Here is a 24,830-nt window from a genome sequence, read left to right as displayed (position 1 = left end):
TCTTTGTTCTCAGGGGATGAACTTACTCACACATATCATTCCCTAATCTTCATTATAGTGCCAACAAACGGTGGAAGTTTTTTTTTTTTTTTTAAATGTCTTTAAAACTGCAAGATGGATTGCCAAGCATTGATTGGCAGTCCTGAGAGAATGAATCCTAATGACGGACACAAGCATTCAGCTCGAAGCAGCGCTGTGCCAAGAACATCCACACAGAACTGTCAGGATGGCTATGGACTACAGAGAGACATTGTAATAGAAATTTGCATAGAGGTAAAGGTATTTCTGCTACCGCTGCACTTCCTTTGTCTTTTCAGCCACATTCTTATACATAAGATAGATCCCCTCCAAGACTGACCACTTTTTCAAAAAAGAGCTAGAGAACATCTAGAGCGAAATGTATTGCAGACCTTATGCTCTTTGTACCTGCAGATCTTATCAATGGCTCTAATATTCCTTTTATTCCTCTTAACATTTATACATAACTTCACTTTATCAGATTATTTATCCATATGTGAGAAACCTGTGGAGATCAAGAGCAACAGACAGTTTTAGCAGGATAAAGATACTTGGTTGGAATTTTATATTGTATATCTTTTTATTAAGAGACTCCAAAATTGAATATGGTATGATAATTTTGGACATTGCTTGTTGTTTTTTGTTGTGTACAGTAAATGTTTTAAGTAATTACAAGCAATCATCCATTGCATAACTGCTGTCGGTGTTAAAAACTATTGGTGCAAAAGCTCTAAAATCCTGCATGCAGTTAAATGAAAAACAGGCTCCAAAATAGATAATGTTTAAAGACATTTTGGTGCAAACTGAAAAAACATTTAGAAATTCTGGCAGGTGATTTTAGTATCAAAAGCTCAACTGACATAAAAAGGGAGAAAATAAAATAGATGTAGCATCTATTGATCGCTGCAGTTCATCTGTAATGTAAAGATATAATTCAAATTTAAAGCGTTTGTGTTGGGAGAAGCATCCTCAGCTTTGGGAAGTTTGTGCTTTACGCTTGCCTTGTTGATTTGTTTGCTGCATAGTCTTGTGCACAACAATTGCTCTTACAATCCAGTCATCAGATGGACTATAAAGGTTATTACCACAGGCATTTCACTCTTACATGCTTCAACAAACACCTTGTAAAAATCTTACAGTTGTTGCAACTTCAGCTATTCTTGATGCTTATTCTGCTGGCATGCATAAACCCCCCTGATGATCATAGCATAATATAGAGCATGCCTCTTTTCTTACCAAAAATCAGATCTCAGCAATCTCAAGGGTGACAGTGTACCATTTCCTGAGTGCTAGTGCGGATAACAAAGCTGAGCTCTGAGGCCCAAGACGTAACCAAATTTCTCAGCTGTATTTTGATCCGTCTTTTTCTCACCTCTGTTTAAGGCAGCACTTCTTTACTGGAGCAGAACAAACTCGGAAGCATTGTGTTAAGGCCAACAGAGGTACATTGACCACCCTGCAAAATCAGCCCCAGAGCTGAAGCCAGTGAGAATCAGCTTTTTCTCTGCTTTCTGTGTAGTTTGTAAAAAGACAAAAAACCTTTCACCCAAGGAAATTACCCAATTCTTGGACAATTATTCACACAGTGGCAATTTAATGGTCGATGTCGGACTGGAAATAGATTAAGCAGTTATTTTATTGTATAAACAAAGAGAACCAAGAAACCATTATCATAGTAATGCTTTTAATGCTGATGATCAGCAACTGAATGACAATGGATAGTGAACATCTGGATTGAAATAATTCCATATTTCTGGTTAAACATATTAAATAACTCATCAGTTACCATTAGATAAAAGCTCCCATTAGATTGATCACTTCCATGATGATTATATTACAGCTAGTGTTACTAAATATTTAGTATGATTTATCTCAAATGTGAGCTAGGAAGTTAGGCTTTTCTCACTATATTCTTACTACCAAGCCAACCCAGTTATCAAGCTTGCAATATCCAATGGTAATGTTTACCAACCGACCATATATAACCCGACCATCACAAGAACCATCATAAGAACCATCATAAGAACCCAGGAAACACAAGAACCCAACAACACGAGCTGAGACCAAGAGGACCAAAGATTTAGAAAGATGTAAGAAACTAAGAGATAAAAGCAAATAAAAAGCAATAAGAAGGTAAGAGCAGTTAAAGAAATAAAAACAAGTGGTTAAAGGATCAAAAAACCCAAAACTATAATATTAATAAAAAATAAAAAAAATTAACTATAAATACGAAACATAAATAGACAAAGTAAGTAAGATAAGAAATTACCAAGTTAAAACACAAGAGGAGATTAAGATATGAGCATAAATACGAGATAACACCATAAATAAAAGACAGTAAGAAGTAGAAGAAGATAAAAATAGTAAAACCAGTAAGAGAAGACATTAAGAAGATGACATCACATAAAAGCAAGTCTGTAAAAGTATGTTTTAAGAAGGGATTTAAAATAATTGAGGGAATCTGCAAGTCTTATCTCCTCAGGGAGGTCATTCCAAAGTCGAGGGGCCCTGACTGAAAAGGCCCGGTCACCTTTAGTTTTAAGTCTCGACTTTGGGACGACCAGGAGGCCCCCACCTGAGGATCTAAGACTGCGGGCTGGCTCATATGGTGTCAGTAACTCTGTTATATAGCTTGGAGCCAGCCCTGTCCGTGCTTTAAAAGTAATGAGTAAAATCTTAAAATCGATTCTAAAACGTACAGGAAGCCAATGTAATGAAGCTAAAATTGGAGTGATGTGATGTCGTCTGTTACAACCAGTAAGAAGCCTAGCTGCTGCATTTTGGACCAGCTGGAGGCGAGACAGTGACTTATTTGTGATTCCGGAAAAGAGGGAGTTACAGTAGTCAAGTCGGGAGAAGATGAGGGCGTGGATGATCTTTTCAAGGTCTCGTTGGGTTAGGATTGTTTTAATTTTGGAGATGATGCGTAGATGGAAGAAGCTTGATCAGCCAACTGTTTTGATATGGGATTCAAAGGTGAGATTGCAATCGAATGTTATTCCTAGATTTCTGGCGGTGGGTTGGACATTGGTGAATAAGGGACCGAGGCTGCTGAGATATGAGTGGTGTTTGGCGGGTTGAATACTATGATTTCAGATTTAGAATTGTTCAGTTGGAGAAAGTTTTGTGCCATCCAGCAGTTGATATCGTTTAGGCAGTTTCTGACAGCAGCTAGGCTCCTAGGGTCCTCAGGTCTCAAAGGAAGGTATATCTGTGTGTCGTCTGCGTAGCAGTGAAAGGAGACATTGTGGCGTTCAATTATTTGGCCAAGAGGCAGCATATAAATGGAGAATAAAATGGGACCTAAAACCGAACCTTGCGGTACACCACAGGTAATGTTAGAGGTAGAGGAGGAGTAGTTACCGATGGTGACCGCGAAGGTTCTTTCTAAAAGATAAGAGTAAAACCAGCTAAGCGCAGTATCTTTTAAACCAACCCAGTGTCTGAGACGATCAGTTAAAATTGTGTGATCAACAGTATCAAAAGCTGTGCTAAGATCTAAAAGAATTAAAATTGTGCCCTCCCCTCTATCTGTTGCTAAAAGAAGGTCATTGGTTACCTTGAGGAGGGCAGTCTCTGTGCTGTGACAAGCTCTAAAACCGGATTGGAATTTCTCAGTAGAGTGACTCATACATGGTTTTGACATCCCACCCCTGCTACAAGGGTGCAGATCTCTCAAGTTGGTACCGTCCACAGCAGCACACGTTCCATTGTCTCTTTGAAGCAGAAACGTAGTTATCAAAAGATCAATGTGTTGGTGTTTGTTACATTTTCTCTGGAAGTCCATCCTGCTCTGCTAATCAGGTGCACACAGTGAAGCTGCATTTGTCAACAGAGCTGTCAATCATGGCATTTTATTCCCTTTTATCAAGTTGTCATGTCACTAATTATTAGTGTTACTAATTTTCTAATTATTATCTGAAAAATTTCCACTTCATCGTCAATCAACTAAATAATAGTTCAGTTCAAGGACATAAAAGCAATGTTTGATAAAATGTATTTGCAGAGTCACTTGTTTTATTTTTGTATGACCCATGCCATATTGTCCATCATTTTATACAGTCTATGCCAGGAAGTGAAAAAATGCTAATGTTAGCTAACAGTAACTTGTCAGTTAACAACTATAATTCACTTTTTATTTCCACCATCCCTTCTTTGGTCAATTTCTGACGTTTGGGAGGGAGCAAAAATGATAACCAGCTTCTTTAGTTTGTACAACTTTAAACCTTGAACACAGCTTTTTAACATACACAACTACCCTGAGCCTGAAGCCACGTGAACATGGCGAATGAAGGATTTTTTTCAGTATTACATAACATTTTTCAATACCAATGGAGTTTTGGCAAAATCCAATAACATGTATGTACTTTCACCACACTCCAATAATGGCCCGGCACACTCAGCAGAGCCGTCAACCCCCTGTCACACGTGTAGCCGTTTTACAGGCATATGCAAGAGGACCACATTAGTAATCATCTTTAACAACAGCAGGGGGAGGGGAGTGATGGGGTAGGCATGGTGCACAACCCTATCTACTCCATCACACATAGCTGAGGGCTACTCTCTGATGTGAATTCATATTGTCATACATGGACGTGACCCTATCCAATACAAGCCCCCAATCCCTGTTGCCTTGTTTTAGCAGGGTAGGCATTTTGTGTCTGATTATACTGATTAAAGTTATTTGCGAATAATACATGTGATGGAATTGCCTGAGACACTGACTGCATCTGTAACCATTATGGTCATGAGAGGGTTGTACGTGCATGTGCACATGTGTGTGTGTGTGTGTGTGTGGGTGAGTGTCATCACAGGCAGATGTTTTAGCACATAGATTAGGTCATGCTGGGTGTGTAATCCTGGTGTTACTGAGAACGGCGTGGATTTACAATCACCCACACAGCTACCCCTCAATAAACAGCAGCTGGGGAATGGTAATCTACTTTTCCCACTTCTCCTCTCATCTTCCGTCCTTTCTCATTCCCCTCCTCCTTTATATAACATCTTCTTTTCATCCGTCTGTCCATCGCTTACAATCACAGTTGTGTCCGGGCAGATATGCAGGTCCGTCATTGAGAAAAAAAGCAGTGAAGAAGAAGAAGGAGGGAAAAAAAATGGAGAGTGTGGGGGTAGAAAGGTTTTAAGTGGCTTAGCTGACTCTGTGGTGTAAATGCCAGATGGTCCAATGAAAGCCAGCAGAGCTAAAGGGACTGGCAGGTCCTCATTAGTTTCCTCTGATGCATGATGAATAAACACAACAGTCACTTTGTTTATTGCTCTCTCCCTCTGTCTCTCTTTCCTCACACGCCCTCATGTTTGCCTTTGGTTTGACCCCGTGCCTGTCGCTGGGATGGCCAAAAACAAGCCGGATGGTTGTCAAAAGTGTGTGCCAAAGAGAATATGTACATAAGTTATTGAGGCACGTTGCGTAATCCTTGTCGGAATAATTTAATGAGCTGAGAATCTGGGGGAATAAATTGCTTGTAACATTTTCTCCTCCCTTTGGCCAGACAGTAGAACTATTTCCACCTGTGTTGTTAATGTTTGTGTTGTTGATTTTGTGTGTGCAGCGCGTCTTGCTGAAGGCGGAGGTATTGTTACGTAAGACTTTGCCCGAAAGGATGCGTGACTCCTCATGTCCCTCTGAAGATCCAAAATTAAGTGAGAATCCTCACAAAAACAACCAAGCAAAATATGAATGGTGTGATTCAGAGGAGGCGGGCATGCCAGCTGCACCTCTGGCTGTTATAACTTGAGACATCTTTAGCATATTATGCTAACTGATCAAATCTAATGTTCTGTGTTTCATTGCTGCAAAAAAAGGGGTAATAAAAAAAACCCATTAAGGGCAGAGAAAAACATGCCGATTGTTTAAGGCCATAATGTCAGGTTAAGGGATGTCTCCCTGCAGTGACACATTTCATCAAGTTTTATGCACATTTTACATAGCAATGCATGAATCGTTCCTGGGCTGAGGAAAATAGGAATTAATCTCCCTCGAGTTCTGCCTTGCACCTGTTTGTGTCTTTTGTGGTTCATGTTTCCTGCAGGGAAAGAGAAAAGGAACAGGAAAAAGCAAGCCAACATTTTGACTATGAGCTATTTCTATCTATTGCACTGGCACAAACTGGCATTCACTAAAAGATACATGAAGTGTTTAACTCAAAATACGACATGCATTGTTGAAAAAAAATAAACTGTTCCTCCGGAAAAATGTATTGTCATTTTGAAGTTGCAGCTGTTTGCAATCTTAAAATATACATTTTGCAAACAGTTATCTGAAAGGATGTTCTTCTTGAACTCATTACATCAAATTTTAAGATACTTAAATACTCAGGCATGCACACTATCACTGAACCCTGTCCTGTCCTTTCAATGCATACATGCACAATAATTGAAAGGACAGGACAATAATTACTATTCGGTGAAGGCTGATCCCAATGGCAGCAACTCCGTCCCCTTTTTTTCCATGTAGTCAAAGATACATACAGTGTTTTGGGTGCAGGCATGTTGAGCAGCAGCAGCGAGCAGGGGCAAATATTATTCATCTGCACAACAGCAAACACACTCAAAAACACATATACACATGCCATAGCCCCCCCAAATCGGCCAGAACGTGTTTAATGCTACAGGGAAAACAAAACACAAACATGATCAGGGGACTGTCTGGTTGCCATGGGAATGTTTTTGGTACAAAGTCAACCCTGTGGTGTTTTTTTTTTTTTTTTTTTTTAAGGGAAGGTTGGATTATAACAAGGGCAAAGTTTGTGTGTCAACTCCAAAATGGGGGGTGGGGGGGGGGGGGGGGGTCGGGGTTTGGATAATCAAAAACTACACAAGTTCCTGGATGCATCTCCTTAGTAACACAAAGAGCGAGTGTGTAGTCATGGAGCACTCAGATGACAACCAGCTTCCAATCAAGAATTAATGACTGGACACCTTTAGAGATGAAGACAGAGCCATTAAGAAATGTCACGCTACTTAACGGTAGCGGACGTTGTAACATTGACTAATTAAAGAGGCTTTAATTTGCACTCTGTTCAGAGGAGCATGTTCTATTAATCAAACACAAACCAAGGCTGTGGGATGTGGTTTTCATTTGTCATGTGTGCTGATGGCTTCTGTATGAGGACTCAATAACCACAGAAAATGTGTTTTCCGATCACGGATGCGCGTTGTTGTTTTTAGAGATGCAGGGTCTGCAGAAACTTGATCATAGCAACTGGTCAGTATGGACATAAACTCCCGGGGACAAAAGAAAGCCAAACAAAAAGCTGTATACACCCAGTCAAGTCAGCAAAGACATCACATCCTGAGGCAAACAAAAAGACGTAAGGAGATTAGGCTTAAATCATTTCAACTGTTGACAGCGTATACGGCCTAAACAATCCATGCAAGGATCACAGAACGCTCTGCAAATAATCTCAATGATTTCAAAATTAGATTTATTTTGTTTTCATGGTCATACAGTTTAAGCATTAGACAACCCATGAGGATTTTCACGCTTTTTTGTCTCCCACAGACCACGATAACTGTAAGCTCTGCTAAATGAATCTGCCAGATCCCATACAGAAAGGAAAGAAAACAAAAACGTAAGACTCGTGACGAGACTGACATGATTTATTTATAATTGTCACGGGTATTATTCATGTCATGTAGCTGGTGTTCAGCTATAGCTCACGTTCAGCAGCACAGCAGGTGGCCTACATATTCAAACCTATGATAAATACAAATTCCTTCCAATGAAGTATGAATCTGCCTGACTAGAAACAAGTTCATTAAGTCCTTGTAATTTGCAGCCACACAGTGTGTCAATCAGCCACCTGAGGAAAAACACGAACAGAAAATCTGACAGATTTAAAGGTACTTTGCGAGATCATTCATCTGCAATAGTTGGAAAAAAAAGTAGCAAAACATGACTGCCAAGGCGTAAGTAGAGCTGGTTCACAATATAAAGGTCTCAATCTTCCATTTTGCTTTTGTTATGTTGAGTTTCTCACAGTAATCAGTTGGTTTTTCCATAGTCCCATCATGTTGGCTAGAAACCATAAAGTGCCCAAATGTGTGAATGTGTTCCTGTCATGTGTTAGTCTGACCTTTAGGGGATGTGTCTCTCCTTGTTAACAGAGCTGTCCTCACAGCAAACCCACTTAGAGGGTACGCCCGGACAGGAATAGGAAAAAGGGGTAATGGATAAATGGGAATCCCAATGTGAGGCTGGTAACTCTGATCAGGACCATGTTGAGACCTGTTGGCTAGAATGCAGCTATTTGTGTTGTTGTTTATTTTTCATCACTTTCAAAGAATTTATGTGAACTCTTCCATCAGAATAAAATTCTCTTCACTTATAATGAAAAACTACTCCCCCCCCAACCAATTTTTATTTAGCAAAAAAACGTCCACTCACACAACAAAAGCTACTGATGTCTTTAAAGAGTTTTTATTGGTATTTGTGTCCTTGAATCTCTGTCAGCCTTAAGAGCTACCTTTGTTTACAGGGTTACATCTTCATTAAGAGACTTATACAGTATGCACTGTCTGACACATAATAATATCTACTCTGTCCTTCAGCAGCGCATAACAGTTAGCTGCATTTATTGTTTGCTGTTTACGTCCTTGGGTTAAGACTGGAATGTTTTTCTCTTCATTGCACTTTAAGTGGTTATGTCATTGTTTTTCTGGTCTTTTCAAAATGAAACGGGGGATACTTGATAAGTCTGGCACAACTGTTCTGTCATGTTGTTATGAAAAAAGAAGAAAAATCATCAAATAGTCCAAGTTAACCATTGCATGTTTGTCCTTTGTTTCAAAGCTGGTTGACATTAGAGTGGAAGTCTGCTCTGTTGTGTGTGAACTGGGATCACAGCAGCATTTACACTGTGTTATCAGTGTGGGGACCATGTGTGTACACGTCTCGGGTGAGTGCTTTTGCACTTCACGGCTGTGTTTCCACATAATTCTCTAAGCCTTTTAGCACATAAAGTCTGAAAATTCATATCCCATATAAATACCGGGGTTAAAGTGGGCTTAATTCAGTTTGTAGCATGGCCTTGGTGATTACAATGTACATTGAGGGGCATACCATATTTCTGTCCATATGTGAACTGGCATGAGTTATGATGTCATAAAAATATAAAGTAGAACCTAAGGGCTGAATTAAATTGAAATTATATGAGGCATATTCCCCTGATGCTTTTGTTATGCAGCCACCTAACCAATAAAATGCTGTTATAATTAAGCAAATAAAATAAAGAAAGAAAGAAATGAACTCCCAAGTATTTTGATGGTCATCTTAATAGCATCTCTGAGGTTACGTCTGGGACTTGTGTTCTCTTCAAAGCCCCGCGTATCATGTCAATAAAAATAAGAAATGCATTACACGGTTGAGCAGACAAAATGATTGTGTGCGTCAAAGGAATGAGGTATGAAATGCACGATAACATATGTACATACAGCATCTAAAACAGAGAGAAGCTGGCTCGTTTCATATTCCGATGTTAATAAATGCTGCGCTCCGCTGGTTCCATAAATATTAAATGTAATAGCATTGATTCCCAGCCAATCTCTGCTAACTCTCATGCAGCACAGGTAGAGGCGTCAGGAGAAAAAGCATATTTCCTCTCATTGCTCCTGATTATAAATGAGCGGGGGGATTGGTGGGGGATTAGTGTTTGCTTACAGCCGGATAATAATGTGGGATAATAAAAGTATATATGGTAATATTCTCCTTTAATTATTTTGAAGGTTGTGGACCAGCAGTGTGGTATTTCAAATGTCTAGTTTAATCACAGAGGGTCTCTGTATCAGTCTAATTAATCAATAAATATTAAGTCTATTGGGTTTGTACAGTCTTGTGTGCTTATTGGAACCCCTCCCAGTCTGTAGGTTCAGATCTAGTCGAGTTTCGGTTTACTCGAGTGGCTCTCCTGGCTCTGAGCGACACCAGGTTCAGTAGTCTCTCCAGCTCATCCCCAGAACCTGTCAGACTGTTAGAGCCAAGCTCTTCCTGGTCTTCCTGCGATTCCCTCCACTCCCCTCCCTGTAGGTCCCATGCCCTGAGGGGGGGCAAGAGCTGAGCAGGGTGCAGGTTGATGCCTGGGGGGCTGGACGGGTAGCCTTCATATGCAGCTCTGGTTGGGGGTAAAGTGTCATAAAGGCTCTCTGAGTCTTCCCCTTCCTCCTGGTTGTGGCTTGAATCTTGGTATTCCTCGTAAACAGGTGAGTCCTCACAGCTGTCGTGGCTGAAGGTCTGCAGAAGGTCTGTGTGATCCTGGCTCACCCCTCTTTTACCGTCCTCTTCGGGACTTCTGGATTCTTCTTTGTCCAGGAAACGTCTCCTCTCCCACTCACCTGACTGGTTCCTCTCCCACTGGAACGCCCTCTTCTCAGTTTCTCGTACCTTCTCTCGGGCCCGGTCTCCGCTGAAGCCCCTCAGGCTGTAGTCCAGCTGGAGGGACCGCATGCTGCCTCCTCGCCGGATGTTCTGCTGGGTGTCACTCAGGTCGAAATTGGATCCAGACTCTTGTGGGCGCAGACGTGAAGGTGACAACCAGCTTGAGGTCTGACCGGAAGACTCCCAGTGGTACGCTGAAATAATCAACAGAAAAAACAATGGATTAATTGACTAACAATGTGTTTCACTGGCGCAACAGGAAGAGAAATTACCTACTTACGGGAGTTAAAGGGATTTAAGTTATCATACTGTGTTAGGAGCCCCAGGCTTTATTCCCTGGACAAACTAGTGCATTTGAATCACTGGAAGTATGTCTTCCTCCCTGGAATGTACAAGTTAGATTACAAACAGCCTGTCTGCATTTCACAGTATGAGCAAGGAACGGGATTATCTATCTAACGGGATAAGCCTGCAAAATGTGCCACATCAGCAGATGATTTCACTTTTAAAACAGCAGCATGGTGACGGCCTTATCTAGAGGAGTGAAGGAGGTGACAGCAGCTGATACGGTTCAGATCGAAGGCGTTAAGTTAGTCAGAGTATCCTCCTTGAGAACAAACAGAGGCACTTCAAAAAAAGAAGTAATACAAAAATATCAAAGAACACATTCGATTTCATTATATTGCCGTGATAATGAGCACTTTCTATTTGTTTTCTCAACGTCTTGATCTTATTTAACTGATTATCTACGCGTATCGAGGCTGGTTGTCCGGTAATGATGAGCACATTTCATTTGTTCTCTGGAGCTCTCGACTTTTTCCTCTCATTTTTACAGAAAATAAAAAATGTATGGATGCATGTCTGGGCTTCTGTAGATCATTAGCACTAAAGGGTAATTTTGTTTGAATCTTTCATTTTTTCATCTGAAGATTTTTTCTGTGCTTAACATCTAATCCTTTGATCTCTTTATAGTTTAATATTAGAATGTGTGTGTGGGTTTATGTACAGGAGTGTGTGTTTGTTTGTGTATGTGTGTGTGTGTGTGTGTGCGCGCGTGTGTGTGCTTGTGTGAGCATGGGGTTTATGAGATTCTTTGTGTCTTACTGTTGCTCCACAGGGCTTACAATGTGCTCTGTGGGACTGTGTGTTTGCGTTCTTTAATTGCTCCCAACTCTCATTTAAAATTAATTTATGTGCAAATAAAATAAGACAACGAAATCTCTTTTTTTTGGACGTTTGAGTTCATGCTGTTAGCCCCCTGCTAATATGCTACTTCCTACAAACTACAGCATGCAGGGAGCATTATATATGGTTGGGGTTACTGAGCTGTGAGTGAAAAAGATATCATATTGATGAAGCAAAGGGAAGCCAGAGGAGTCAATCTGTGTGTGGGAAGAGTTCCCTTCATTAGCAATGCCAACTCCTACTTTACAATTCACATCACGTACCGACAGATGTGTCTTATAGACTGCAGTGCCAACAAACCACAAAAAAAAGTGAGTTCTTTCTTCATGCCATGCTGCTGAATTGTCAATACTCTGTTTAAATATGTTCAAATGAGAGGTTAAAGGGGAGTGGGGGGGTGAACTCTACACAAAGCTCATCTTTGCTCTGCAGATGACAACTCGCTGTCAGTGAGGTGGGGGGAAACCAAAAAAAAATCTCATGGGACGGGAAGCTTTTGATCCTTTGATGATGAAAAGCTCTTCTCATAGAAACAACTGAATGAGGGGTGACATTGGGAATTATGACATGGAAGAAAACACACTTGATAACAAGGGAAGGAGGCTGGCAGGGAGCCATTTAGCACAAATATATGTAAACAGACAAATTCACCCACGAGCACAACTCACGACACATAACACACACACCCAAACAGAAATACACAGCGGGATGTCACACAACACTTGTTCCTCATGCAAGAGGCATTAATGATATGTTAAATGGAGGCTGAACATTTCAAATCTAATTTAAAGACTAACAAAGATGAACAGCTGATCTGGTTATAAATCACATTTCTTCTCCTTTTTTTACACATTAAGAAATATATGTTTGTTCATGTGTCATATGAACACAAATTCACCAAATCCAAGGGGTTAGATGGAGCTAACCTACCATGCAACAATTTCATTCATCATTTAATTCTCCCTGTCTGGAGTAAAGCTCTTCATGCTTCAGCAAGCTGCCAGTGACTGAGGCACAAATGCAGCCTTGCTCTGCGTTTGTAATGAAATGCTTTGTGGATCCAGAAAATTACATGCACCTAAGAACTAACAGACTTGGTAGCCATGAGCCAATAAACATTGGTCTTAAAACAGAGCTGGAGACAAAACAGGGATCCTATAGGGTAGGTCTAACCGGATCTTATCATTGTTTTAGCATTCGTGGGAGTGGAGGATTAGTGTCCAGCCCGCAGATGATGCCTTCTTGCAGGAGAAAAAAGGGAAAGTGTTTGAAGCTGCTGTCTCTTTTTGCTTTTCCATAAGGATGTGAGGCTCGGCTCGAAGTGCCAATAAAACCCACTGAAACATTCTAAAAGGCTGCAGCGAAAGCTTCGCTATGCTTTGAGGGAGGACTACTACAAGCAACTTGGCCGAGCGCTTAAATGTCAGCATTAATCAAATATAGAAAGCTTTTTTTCTTTTTTTTTTTCTTTGATCAAAGAATTGGATAGTTGTTACACGATATATGTTGAACTGTTTTGGGTTGACTTGCTTAGACTGCTGCTGCTTTGAAATGATGGATGGATGGATGGGTGGTTTGCATGTAAACTTGGGTTTGCGGGTATTTGACAGATTCTGAATCCAGTATCAAAGCCACCTTTCCAATCCAGAACCTCTCTAATCTGTCACCAAACCCTTTTAGAATAGCCTCCAAAAGTTGGAAGAAATAAAAAGTCAGTATAAATGAATTAAACTTGTGTTTAAACTGAGATCTTTGTCAGCCCTTTAACTGAATAAATAAATGATTTCCACTTAACTTCTAAATCTAATTACCTAAGGAACTGATATGGAACTATAAATCAAGTATGGTTACAATATTTATGTTATATTTATTAATGTTAAATACAGTATTCCTTAATACAAACGTTGATGTTGAAGGGGGGAACTTTTGTCTGTGGCAAAACTGAAAAAAAAAAAACACAGGACCCAAGAATTGTAGATATGAGTTATTGTTAATTTGAAATGACTACTCACATCAGCCTGCATCCCCACAGTACATTTTAGTTTTAGTACATTTCTCTTTGCTGTTTTCAAAATGAAACATCCATTTAGAATCCAACCCTTGTTGGAAGTCAGGAGGTGTAACTAGAATTTGGGAGCCTACATTTACATTCAAAGTTGTGGTTGCAAAAAAAAAAAAAGAAGTGAAACAGAAATCTATGCTGTTTGGGGTTTGATAAAATATTCAGGGAGAAAAATGTAAAAAACACAAAAGGTAAGGTTTGGGGATCACAGCTTAGAAAATAAAGCCGGAGGGATGGCAAGTTAATAAGATGTTTTTCAGTTGCTTTGCAGCTCACTCACCAGGGCTGCTCCGCCGCTGTTCTTTGTCCATGTTCGACACTACAAAGGGAGAGAGAAAGTGAATGTCAGAGACAGAGTGAGACAAACAACACAGAAACTAAAGGGGAGAAATTGAAACATGCAGAGATCCAGTATTGGAAATGGACAAAAACATTGGAAACCTTAGCAGGATGTGTTACTCTGAAGGGAAAGGAGAGCAGAGGCTGGGCTGCATTCAATACATTATACCATAAAGCTACAGCTCTATACAAATACATTGGCATGAAAAGAGAGACACAAAGGAGATACAGGAGTAAAGAAGATATCATTTCATACCTTCACTCTCAATATTATCCACAGTGTCATTGACCAGACGTATGACCGTCACTATAGAGGCTGTTCAGAATACAGAAAGAGAGAAGAAGAAAAGAAACAATGAATGAGCATTTATGAAAAGGGTTAAGTGTCATGTGCTGTTTGTGCACATGTGTGGAGTACAGCGAGGACGCGGTTTAATGAGTGTGTATTGAATAAGTTAGTAGAAAAGACATGAGGATGGCTTTCTTGGCAGCTCCAGGAAATGGGACACACCCATCCATACACATTTACACACACATGATCATTAGGTTGTTTGGCTTCCAACCTCTTTAAGATCAATGGTATCGAGTTATCTGGGAAAAAAAGAGACGAATACGATCCAAGAAAAGTGTCAGCAGTATTGATCTACCTGGTAAAATGTGACGCTGAAGAATTTCAAGAAAAATGCTTTGGACTTAGGACCTTTGAATGAAGCTTTGCTCAAAGTGCGTATGGATTGTGTTGCATAATGGTACCTTCAGTTAAACATTTAAATGTCTTTTTTTTTTCTCCTTGCTTTTTGAAACATTATGTAGTACTAAAGAGCAACATTATATAACAGCACAACTGGCCTGTTCTCACATCCAGTGAATTTTATAGAGGTGGTTCCCAGCCTTTTGCTTAGGACTCTTAAATGAAGAGCACTGATTTTCCCTTCCTCTGAATAACTTTTTAGGGCCTTACGAGGAAACTAAAATACTTACAAAAAGGAACAGAAAGATGAAGGAGTGCATTGGGGTCTTACCATTGTCATCGAAGGACTCAGAAGTGTAGGAGCTAATGGAGTGCTCCTCAGAATTAGAGTCTGAGAGGCATGTCACCTCATCCACAAGCTGTGAGACCTCTAACATGCAAACACAAAAACAACAGTACATATTCAATTCCACACTCATATACACTCAGAGTATTTTCTTAATAACTTAAGAGCTACATCAGCATGTTCCACTCAAAACTCAAAGCAAACATGAGATATCAAAGCCGATATAAATTCTAGTTTCTGATATCTCGTTTTTTTCCCAACCTTTTCATCTTTAAAGGAAGGAACCATATGCCTTCATGTATATTTGAAAAGTCATTGATGCATGAGTCATCCAACTATTTTGGATTTAAAAATCATAATCAATTACTTCTCACATTCATCCACACCATTTAAAAATCTTGAACTATAGTTTGCTATTTGTCTTAAAGGAGCAATATGTAACTCTGCCACCTAGTGTTAAAAAATTGCTACTGCAGTCCAAATTCAAAACATTGATGAGAGCTGTCTGCCCCCGCCCCCTCGTCCCTTGAGTCGATTTGCATGCTGGTTGCCGTGTCCCAGATCCTGAAGCTTTAGAATTTATCCAGCTCTGCATCAGTCTTGAAACGTTCAAAAGCTTCTCTATTATTTATCCTAGTTTTACCACGTATCTACGTCATCGAGCTTAGTAGGAAAATGCAGAGGCTTTTTAGGCCATTCCGCACTGTAATCGAAATTTAGGAGGAGGGCATACTGGCTACTGCGTTGTTGCACTTCCTGAAGGTCTGATGACATAGTAACGTCATTTTATGATTTAATTCAGTAGAAATGTTACATATTAATCCTTTAGGACAAGAAGATTTATGTTTTCTCTGCTGCGTTACTATTACAAGTTTGAAAATGATACACAGGGAAAATAAAACCTTTACTTTACTTATGTAAAATACGTAAAAACGATAATACAGAAAGGGTACACATACTACTCATATGTGTGTGTGTGCCACCAGTTGGGCTACCCCAGTCCATAAAAATTCTTGACATTGACCCAGATAAACAGTGAGCCCAAATGCAGTCACACACACAATGGAAAAAAAAGTAATTCACAACTTAAGGCATCTCAAGTTTCAGTAAACTCAAAAAATGATTTAAGCCTGCCAAACTTTGGAGCACAGAATCTTCCCCAAATCCAAGAACAACTGTGTCTCCAGGTGTGCTCATTTAATGCTGACTGCACCAGCTGGATGAGTAATGTCTCAGTGATATCTATTAGAGGCAGATGTGAAGCACAAACTGCTCCAAACAGCAGGTATATTGGCAAAATGAAAAAAGCCCAAAATCGAATGAAACGATTTAAAAGACTGTATATATGTTTTGGCCTACATGCTTACTCTGCAGAAATTGGTATTCTTACTCCAGTGCCTCGAACATTTCGATTGCACCAACAGTAGAGATTTCACTTAAAGAAAAGCATGGTGTCCCTAGTTAGCCTTCACCTGTATTTCTTGAAGGGCATATTTTCAAATATTACATGCTCACAAGTCAGTGTGATTCCTGACACAGTTTTCCCCTGCTGTTATTTTGTTGGCCACAATTGCCCCTGAGTGGTTTTCAAACAAGTTCCAGAGGTGCTTGCAAGTTCACGTGTCACATCGACTTCAGGCACTTTGTTGTAAAGATTGAGTGACTGGTTAAGCCACACAGCCTTGTTGTCGACCAGGTGCTCCACTCTAGCAGCAATAAAACGCCTGATTTGGCACTAGTGTGTGAATTGGGAAAGAGCCTAAGATGACCAGCGGAGTAGAAAATATTCGTATGGCCTCTAACTATCATCCAAAAACTGTATTTGGAATATGAAACTGTTTGGAAACAAGCGCTGAAGAGCTTTGCTAAAAGTTGTTACTAAAAGCACCTTTGTGAAAAACCTGTTTCTGCTTCTCAAAGACAGGAGCAAAATAAGAATAGTTTTGATATCAGCTGCAACCCAGGTATCAATGTACTGTATACCAACATATAAGAATGTAAAGCCACCAGTGATGTTCTGCTGTCTTCAATAGTCCTGTGCAAATATGTCACAGGTGAGTGAGAATGCATGACCTTGAAACACTCTGGTTATTAACTGCTGTTGCTTTACAAAGAAAATATATCACTGGGGAAAAAACACATTTTTCCTTGTTGGGTAAGCAATAAACAATTTGTCAGCGTGTGATTGGAGTCTTGCATTTCATAACTCAACACTGCATGTGTTTTTCTCACTCCGGTTTGCCTTTTTTGAAAATTGTGTTTCTCTCTTAATACAGGGCTGCAGGAAGCAGGCAGAGCTCAACATGTCTTATAACCAAAACTGGGCTCTGTCCACGAGGGCCTGGATGTCTGCACATCAACTCAAGCTTTCTGAGCCCAGGCTGGGTGGTCGTGGATCAGTGCATGAGGAACAAGTGAAAAGTTCCTGTGGGAATGTGGGCAGTAAGGCAGTACAATCAATCAAAATAAATAAGAAAGGCAACCTAGCAGCCTCTGGTCTTATTCCGCATGCACTTGGGGCAAAACTTCTCACATGGTTGAGTCTACGAAGAAAACAAAAACCCTTCATTTTTAATTATTTGGTTGTCAGTTATTTTCCTTACTTAACTTCTCTGCGGTGTGCCAAAGTTGGCAGACTCTTGTTAATATCCTAACCCCTTCTCTAATCCTAACACTCAGCCAGACAATAATCTCAACCTGCCCTCAATTTTATAAAACTTTCATCCACTTTTGCATTTCTTAAGAGCCATGAAAAAAAAAAAGTCTTAGGAGTCATCTGCCATTCAATGTGTCACCCTAAAATTATTTTAAAAATTGGAACTTCACGTTTCTCTTTATTGGTGCTTCATTTAGTTAAATTTGCCATCTATACCACTTCAAGTCTTTTTTCTAAACCCATTATACCTCTAAGCATAGCCTCCAAAGTAAAAAGTCCTCAACTTCCTTTTTTAGGTAAAGTCATTATATTTACACTTCCGCTAAAATCCTTTACTTTGTTTGCATTGCTAGCCGAAACTGGTACTGTGAAGGTTTTGTTTGTGTGAGGCCGTAGATGTCAACCATAGACTGTGGACGAAGCCTGAGTGACATCACCCATTGTTAACTGCAGGGGGCTAAGGAAGCCCGTTAAAGGCGGTCTATGCTGGAAGCGCTGTCTCAATGAGCTGATGTGGGTTTTACGCCTGCTGACAAACCACTACACTGTGTCGCCTGTCAATCAGGACAGACAAGTGTGTCATTATGCATAACTCGTATCCTTCATTAAATCAAAACTGATGAGTAATGAAAACGTTTCCCCCTGTACATTTTGTCATAAATACCAAAATGTTTTTTTTTGTACCAGGCAGTTAACATTTAGTTGTGCTGTAAAAACAGGACTTTTTGAATGGGGTATGTATGTGACATACCGTACATGTTATGTCAACGTCACTTCATCTCAAATCTTTCAATTTACCGAAATTTCTTTGAAAAAAAAACATAAAGAGCTATTCACTTCTGTTGAGACATTCAACAATTAATACCAAAAATGATCACCAAGGGACCTTATTACTGCCTATTTCATTATTCACAACATTTATTAATTCATAAGCAGCGGGTAGGGACAGAAAAACAACCAATATGTTTACTTCATGTATTGACTTGTGCCCATCTATTGCAATATTAATTCTATCATGAGTTGCTTCGGTGGTGTAGATGGTTCTATTAATCAAGTTGACACAGTTTCGTTATTAACCTTTTTTTAAGATGATTAATTGAACTTGTTGTAACAGAGGTGTCACGGAGGCTTTAATCCAAAAATGAGCACATTAATTCATGAACCGGGATGTAAGTGTAAACCCAAGGGGCACACTCTTTTCTTAACACACAGCAGGGGAGCAGTAAATAAACGTTCCCCTTCCCTGTATCCACAGGGGGAAATCAATAATTATCAGGAAGTTCCGACATCAGACTTGATTATTCAAACAACAGGTTGGACGGAGAATCAACAAGTGTGACGTCTACCTTAGCACTGAGATGCAGAGTGGTTATTTTATTGACAGAAAACTAACTGTGAGGTGTGTGCGCTCGCTACTGAGAACTGGCTATCAGGCTAAACTACTTCTCATTTCCCTTCATTATTCATTGGTCCCTCTGTTGATGACGGTACACACAAAGCGCTCTGAGATGCAAAAAATAAGAAGAAAACTAACCAGGAAAGATGACTCTTATTGATCCAAAGTGTTTTTGCTGCTTTGATGTTTACTTCACTTTTGTAGAGCAAAAACAGGGTTCGAACAAAGGAGAGCAGTCACTGCTGATGAACTTGACCACTCAAACAGAAGTGCACATGAGACCAAAGAAACATTCTGATACAAAAGAACATTATCGATTGCCAATTTTTGCAGTTTAAAAAAGAAAGAGAGTTTTAATTTCCTTTATTCAATCGTAAATAGTAACGCTTTGACGAAAGGATTTGCCAAATTAAATAGTATTTTGATCACTCTGGAACCATTGATGTGGGTCATTTAAAAGGCATAGCTCTTTGTGAATTAGCTCGATCAGTGCAGATGATAGAGGGTGTAACACTATTGCCCATCCTAATCTTAAACTTTAAGAAAAAAAGCCCACCCCCAGTGTGGATTTATTTTTAGATGCCAGGCATAGTTGTGTTTTGTTTGTGGGGGTCATTAGGGGCCTTGTGGTAGGGTGGGTAGTATCAGTGTTGTCACGACCTGTAGTTTGCATGTACTGGGTCTGTTGAAGGTGGCAATGCTGTTTGGGCTGTGATGGGGTGGGGTAGGTAAGATATAGAAGTTATGCACGTGGGTATGGTGGGCAGCATATGAGGAGCTATAATTGAGGGGGGGGGGGATTGGCTGTGGGATGCCGGAGCTCACTGTCCAACCTCCCTGAAGTGTTGTGGGACTAATCAGGTAAACATTGCTGAAAAAAGGTTTCCATTTGACAACCCCAGTGATGTCCTGGCTCTGGCTGCTCATGGGTCTACACGGCTGAGTGGTGGGGGCCAGTAGGGGCCATGCAGTGGGGTAGAAAGTATTGGCGTTGTCATCATTACCTGTCTAGGTCGCATAAACGTAGCGAGAGTCTGTTGAAGGTAGCATTGCTGTTTTGGTTGGTCCACACTGAAGTGGAGAGCAATATATTTAACACAATGCATTTTAAAAGGCCAACATCATGACAAACCTGTTGTGCTTGCCCACAAGCTAGGTTATGTTACGTATTAGAAGGGCATAGGGGCATAAGTGAGATGAGGGGTTTCTTCAACCAGCGTTTATTTAGTTCTTTATTTATTTGTATGTTTATTTCATTCATTGATCAAACAAAACATTTGAATACAAACATAACATTTGAAATCTTGAATAAAAAAGCAGCAGAAAAAAGAATAATCTCATATATAATCTGCCCCTCTTTAACAAGACATTAATTAAGAAACACAAAAATGATCCTTTCATTAGTGCACAAGTATCCTGTTAGCACATTTTAGCAAACTACCAAGAATCAGAAAAGTCAGAAATGTTGTTCCTTTATAAATATGTCACTTTAACAAAGTGACTACAAAGTAGATTACTGCATTTTGTCACCTACAGATAAAAATGTTTTTTGATTTCTGTTTTGTCAATGCATTTCTTCTTAAATAAAAATGTTCTTTTCAAACTTTTTTTTAGAAGTTCTTCAATGTATAAACATTTGGATAATCACATCTTTCAGGTCATTAAGTTCACAATGAACTCCGAGTAAGTCTCAAAGGAAAGTCTACATGGATGCTGACTAAAGGAAATTGCATGATTCAGCATCATTAAATCCAAATCAGCGCCCTCATCCACTTGAAGATTAGAGAAAGGGATGACAATGAGTCATCAGACACTAACCAGGAACATACCTAAAAGTCAGTGAGTCTGTGAAAGTGGAACTTGAGATTGGGAAGATGACTCCATGGTTTTGGAACTACTGTACAAGCTGTGTGCTTGTGGTTGTGAATGTGGGAGAACATGATTACAGTCTTACCCTGTGGACTACTTTCTCTCTGCGTTCTCTCCAGCTGAAAAGCTCGTTGTCCCCACTCGTCCTCTCGCTCGTCTCTCAACCTCTCCAGGCCCCCGTCCCTAGTTTCTTCGCCATCCCAGGACACTTTGTGGGCCGGACTGTGCTCTGTGTGGCAGGACGATGCCAGAGGAAGATTGGGTGCCACACTGCACACTGCAACACCCCTCCTATTGGCCATACCTCGGACAGTAGACAGGTCTGACAGGAAGCTGCTGAACTGTGAGGACGAAAGAAAGCAGCAATGAAACAACAACTGAAAAAACCCAGAAAAAGACCAATATAACCTAAAAAATAACCAACTAAGGAAAACCTAAAGAAGCACTTCTGCATTTGGTGACAGTTTTTGTATTATAATGATGAACATGGGTGTTCAAGTTCAGTTATTATGTACCTGAAATGTGTTTTCAGTCTAATAAATCCCAGCTAGCATATGGTCTACCACAGAACTAAAGAGTCCAGCTGTTTTTTCTTTGTTTTATTGTTTTTTTTAAGTCATTGGATAGAGTCTGAACTGGGAAGAGAGAGAGCAAGGAATGACATGGGAAAGGAGCAACAGGTCAGAGTCGAGCCAAATACTTGACCTTAAAATAAAATTGAAACCATTTTTGTATGATTTTGTGTAGACGACTGCTTCCCCACCAGTAAAAAGTGGTGCATTTTATCCATATCCACTTTCAGCCCATTCATTCATGCTCCCCATGCTGGATAGATATGGTAATTTATTAACATTACCACTAGGTTGCACTAGAGTTGAACATTTTTGACATTATGGCTGACAATTAAGTTGTTTTTTTGTTATTAAAAGTAAGTTCATTAGGTGTAAAATACTACAGCTTCCACTCGTTCAAAAAGGAAAATGGCAATGTTAGGAAGATTTCATTGTCTTTTTTTTTTTTTTATGTAACATATCACACGTAAAGCTTGTTCAACCTTGAGGACAGTAATGTGGTGAGTGAAGAGGAACAGTCTGTCCCGCGCCTGTTTGCAAGAAGAATAAGAATACAATAATAAGGGAAGAAGATGTATGTCTCTCAAATAATACCATTACTGAATGAATGAATTACAGAAACACAGCATCATCAAATCTTCGGGCCAGAAGACATGCTGATATTAATAATGACGTTGTGATGTGAAATAGGTACTAGCTAGGGTTTTCATTTTATTACTAGTATATTGGCAGAAAATTACAATATTAAGTTAGTTTCCTGTGATTCTTTTATAACTAAAACTGCCATAATAAAGTCTCGCTGCCCTGTGAGGTAATTATTTTTGATGAATGAAACACAGAAATAAATTCTCATCTTGTCCATGCACACTTTGACATACCTGACTGCTCTCACTGGAGGTCGTCTTATCACCGTCTCCGCTCCTCAGGCCGTGGTTGATGAGTCCTCCTGGTAAAGGGGAGTGGGTAGTTGGACGTACCATGACCTGGGGAGGGCCCCCAGTGCAGCCTCCGACCTCCCCATACGTGCTGGTGGCCCCCGGTGAACCTGACACACGCACTGCTTTAAACTCAATCCCTTCTGCGCCCACGCCAGTTTTGTGCAGCATGTAGCTGGTTTCTGTGGAAATAGCTGACACACCCATTACAGTCCCCGGTCCTGGGTCAGAATCCTTCCTAAATTTGATTTTCTTTCTAAAGGCCATGAAGAGTATCAGTAAGAGGAGGATGACAAAGGCGAGGACGCCAATGCCAATTATCTCTCCTGGTCCGATGTAAGACAGCGGCTCCGCCTGGGCAACAGGAAGAGAAGAATTATAAAAATGAGGATATGTCTCTGGTGGAAACACAGCAGCTCAAGTTCAGGGCATCATTTTAGGAATTTACTTCTATTTCAGTAAAGGACAATCACATATTTCCCAACATGAAGTGAAAACTCTGTAACTGTTGGTATGATGAAAACATCGAGGTTATTTCATGTTGTTAATACCACCTCAGACCCTCTGTCTATGACAAAAACACAATTCATCAAGAATTTGCACAGACACATCCTGATCTACCGTCCTTGTTCGTTTTTTAAATATTTCAAATCACATGATTTTCTATCATAGTACTCTAAAACTTAATACTTTTTTGTATTTCTAAAATCATCCAGGCAGCTATGTGAGTACTGTTGTTAAAATGAATGGTAAGTGGGGAAGGGAACAGATGGAGTTTTGCAGTAAACAGTCCACACTGAAGTGGAGAGCAATATATTTAACACAATGCATTTTAAAAGGCCAACATCATGACAAACCTATCACAACCAAAATCACCTTTTTTTTTTATTAATGAACTTAACATTTCTAAGATTGCAAACAATTAAAATGCTCATCACCGCACACCTGCAAAGATGAGTACAGTTGCATTTCTGGTCGTGTCATATGGAGGAATGATCATTCCCACAAGTTGTTGTTTAAACAGAATACAGGATTTGGTAAACTCCAGAAGCTAAAGGGAAACTTCTATTCAATTTTGTTCCTCGAATCTGAGGCCTTCAATGTGGTTAAAAAAACAAAGCTATTTCTATTTTTTATTAAAGCAGCTTGATGGCTTTGTGTACTACGTATACATTTCTGCACAGTCTTTAGCGTAATACAGACGCTTTCTTTCAACAATGCATAACATGGGGCGCTGATTGGCCTGGCAGTTAGGTTGCGTGTACCATGTGCAAAGTGGTTCAACTCCAACCCTCAGCGCTCTGCATGTCATCCCCATTCTCTCTCCCAATTTCTACTGATAAAGGCATAAAGCCCAGAAGAAAATACAAACAATGCATGACATTAATTGCAGCCTTCAACCCGCATACAGCGCACGACAAAAGTCAAGAGCGTGACACATTCTAATGGAATCTGTGACCTAGCCATTACCACACTTTCATTCATCTACTGCAGGGACAAACATACCAGACTGGTGAATAAACCTTCATGGGAGGCCAGTGCACACTCAGTTTCCTCAACAGCTGCACTAAATATGCCAAGTCCTATTAGGAGCAAGCTGAATGTGCAAAAAGCAAGCCGAAAAGCTTGGACTTACTTGGATTGACTTGGATTATAGTTTTTACATTCTGTGAGATTTACTCCTGCATGAATTCACTTTCAAGTGCTGAATACTTTACCTGCATGTCATCTCCCAGATTACCAGGTGTCAGATCATCACAAATCTGGCCCTCGTATCCCTCGGAGCAGTTACAGTAGAACGACCCAAATGTGTTGACACACTCTCCACCGTTTCTGCAGCCGTCCTGCTCGCACTCATTCACATCCTCGTCACATCTGCAGAGGCATGGACAAATACATTGCTATGCATGAGAGTAGTGGCGATGATTTGTATCAAAGTGAAAGAGAGGAATAAGAGATGAAAGAGGTGATAGTGAGTTTAAAGACAGAATGAAAATAAATACTTTGGAGATCATCTTTTCACAGAGTCTTTCTTGTGCTGAATCAAGAGATTATCTTCACGGATTCTCCTATCACCCTCATTTACATGCTTTTGTTAAAAACAAAATGCCTCAATACTGGAACCAACTCATATACACGCACAGAATTACTCCCAGATAAGGGCAAAAATCGCAAATGTAGTTTTCTACACACACATACATGCTCTTTGTGCGTCCTTTTCAACACGGTGCCCTGCAGTGAGCGAGATGGAAAATCATGTATTTCTCTTTTCAATTATTTTTTGTTGATGGGATTTTCAAAAAAGATGGTTTGAAGTGACAAGAAAAAGTACCTTTGAGTTTTTTGCAAGAAGCTTCCTTGTAAAAAA

The 24,830-nt window shown here is 40.0% G+C and overlaps 1 protein-coding gene across 1 annotated transcript in view; it reads right to left on the bottom strand.

Moving 5' to 3' along the window:
- Window positions 1-8,757: 8,757 nt before the first annotated feature.
- Window positions 8,758-24,830, bottom strand: part of LOC109988379 (protocadherin Fat 3) — a 67,265-nt gene continuing 51,192 nt past the window's right edge. The window contains exons 45-52 of the mRNA XM_065963270.1: window positions 24,181-24,337; window positions 22,406-22,816; window positions 21,041-21,296; window positions 15,020-15,118; window positions 14,254-14,313; window positions 13,939-13,977; window positions 11,988-12,039; window positions 8,758-10,619 (exon numbers count right to left, since the gene is read on the bottom strand). Coding sequence (XP_065819342.1) covers window positions 9,878-10,619; window positions 11,988-12,039; window positions 13,939-13,977; window positions 14,254-14,313; window positions 15,020-15,118; window positions 21,041-21,296; window positions 22,406-22,816; window positions 24,181-24,337 — 1,816 coding nt within the window. The 3' untranslated portion in view covers window positions 8,758-9,877. The remainder of the gene's footprint in view (window positions 10,620-11,987; window positions 12,040-13,938; window positions 13,978-14,253; window positions 14,314-15,019; window positions 15,119-21,040; window positions 21,297-22,405; window positions 22,817-24,180; window positions 24,338-24,830) is intronic.

This window comes from Labrus bergylta, chromosome 14, assembly GCF_963930695.1.
Source record: "Labrus bergylta chromosome 14, fLabBer1.1, whole genome shotgun sequence".
NCBI classification, from domain to species: Eukaryota; Metazoa; Chordata; class Actinopteri; order Labriformes; family Labridae; genus Labrus; species Labrus bergylta.
Note: the sequence above shows the minus strand (reverse complement) of the source record. Positions and strands in the feature narration are given on the sequence as shown.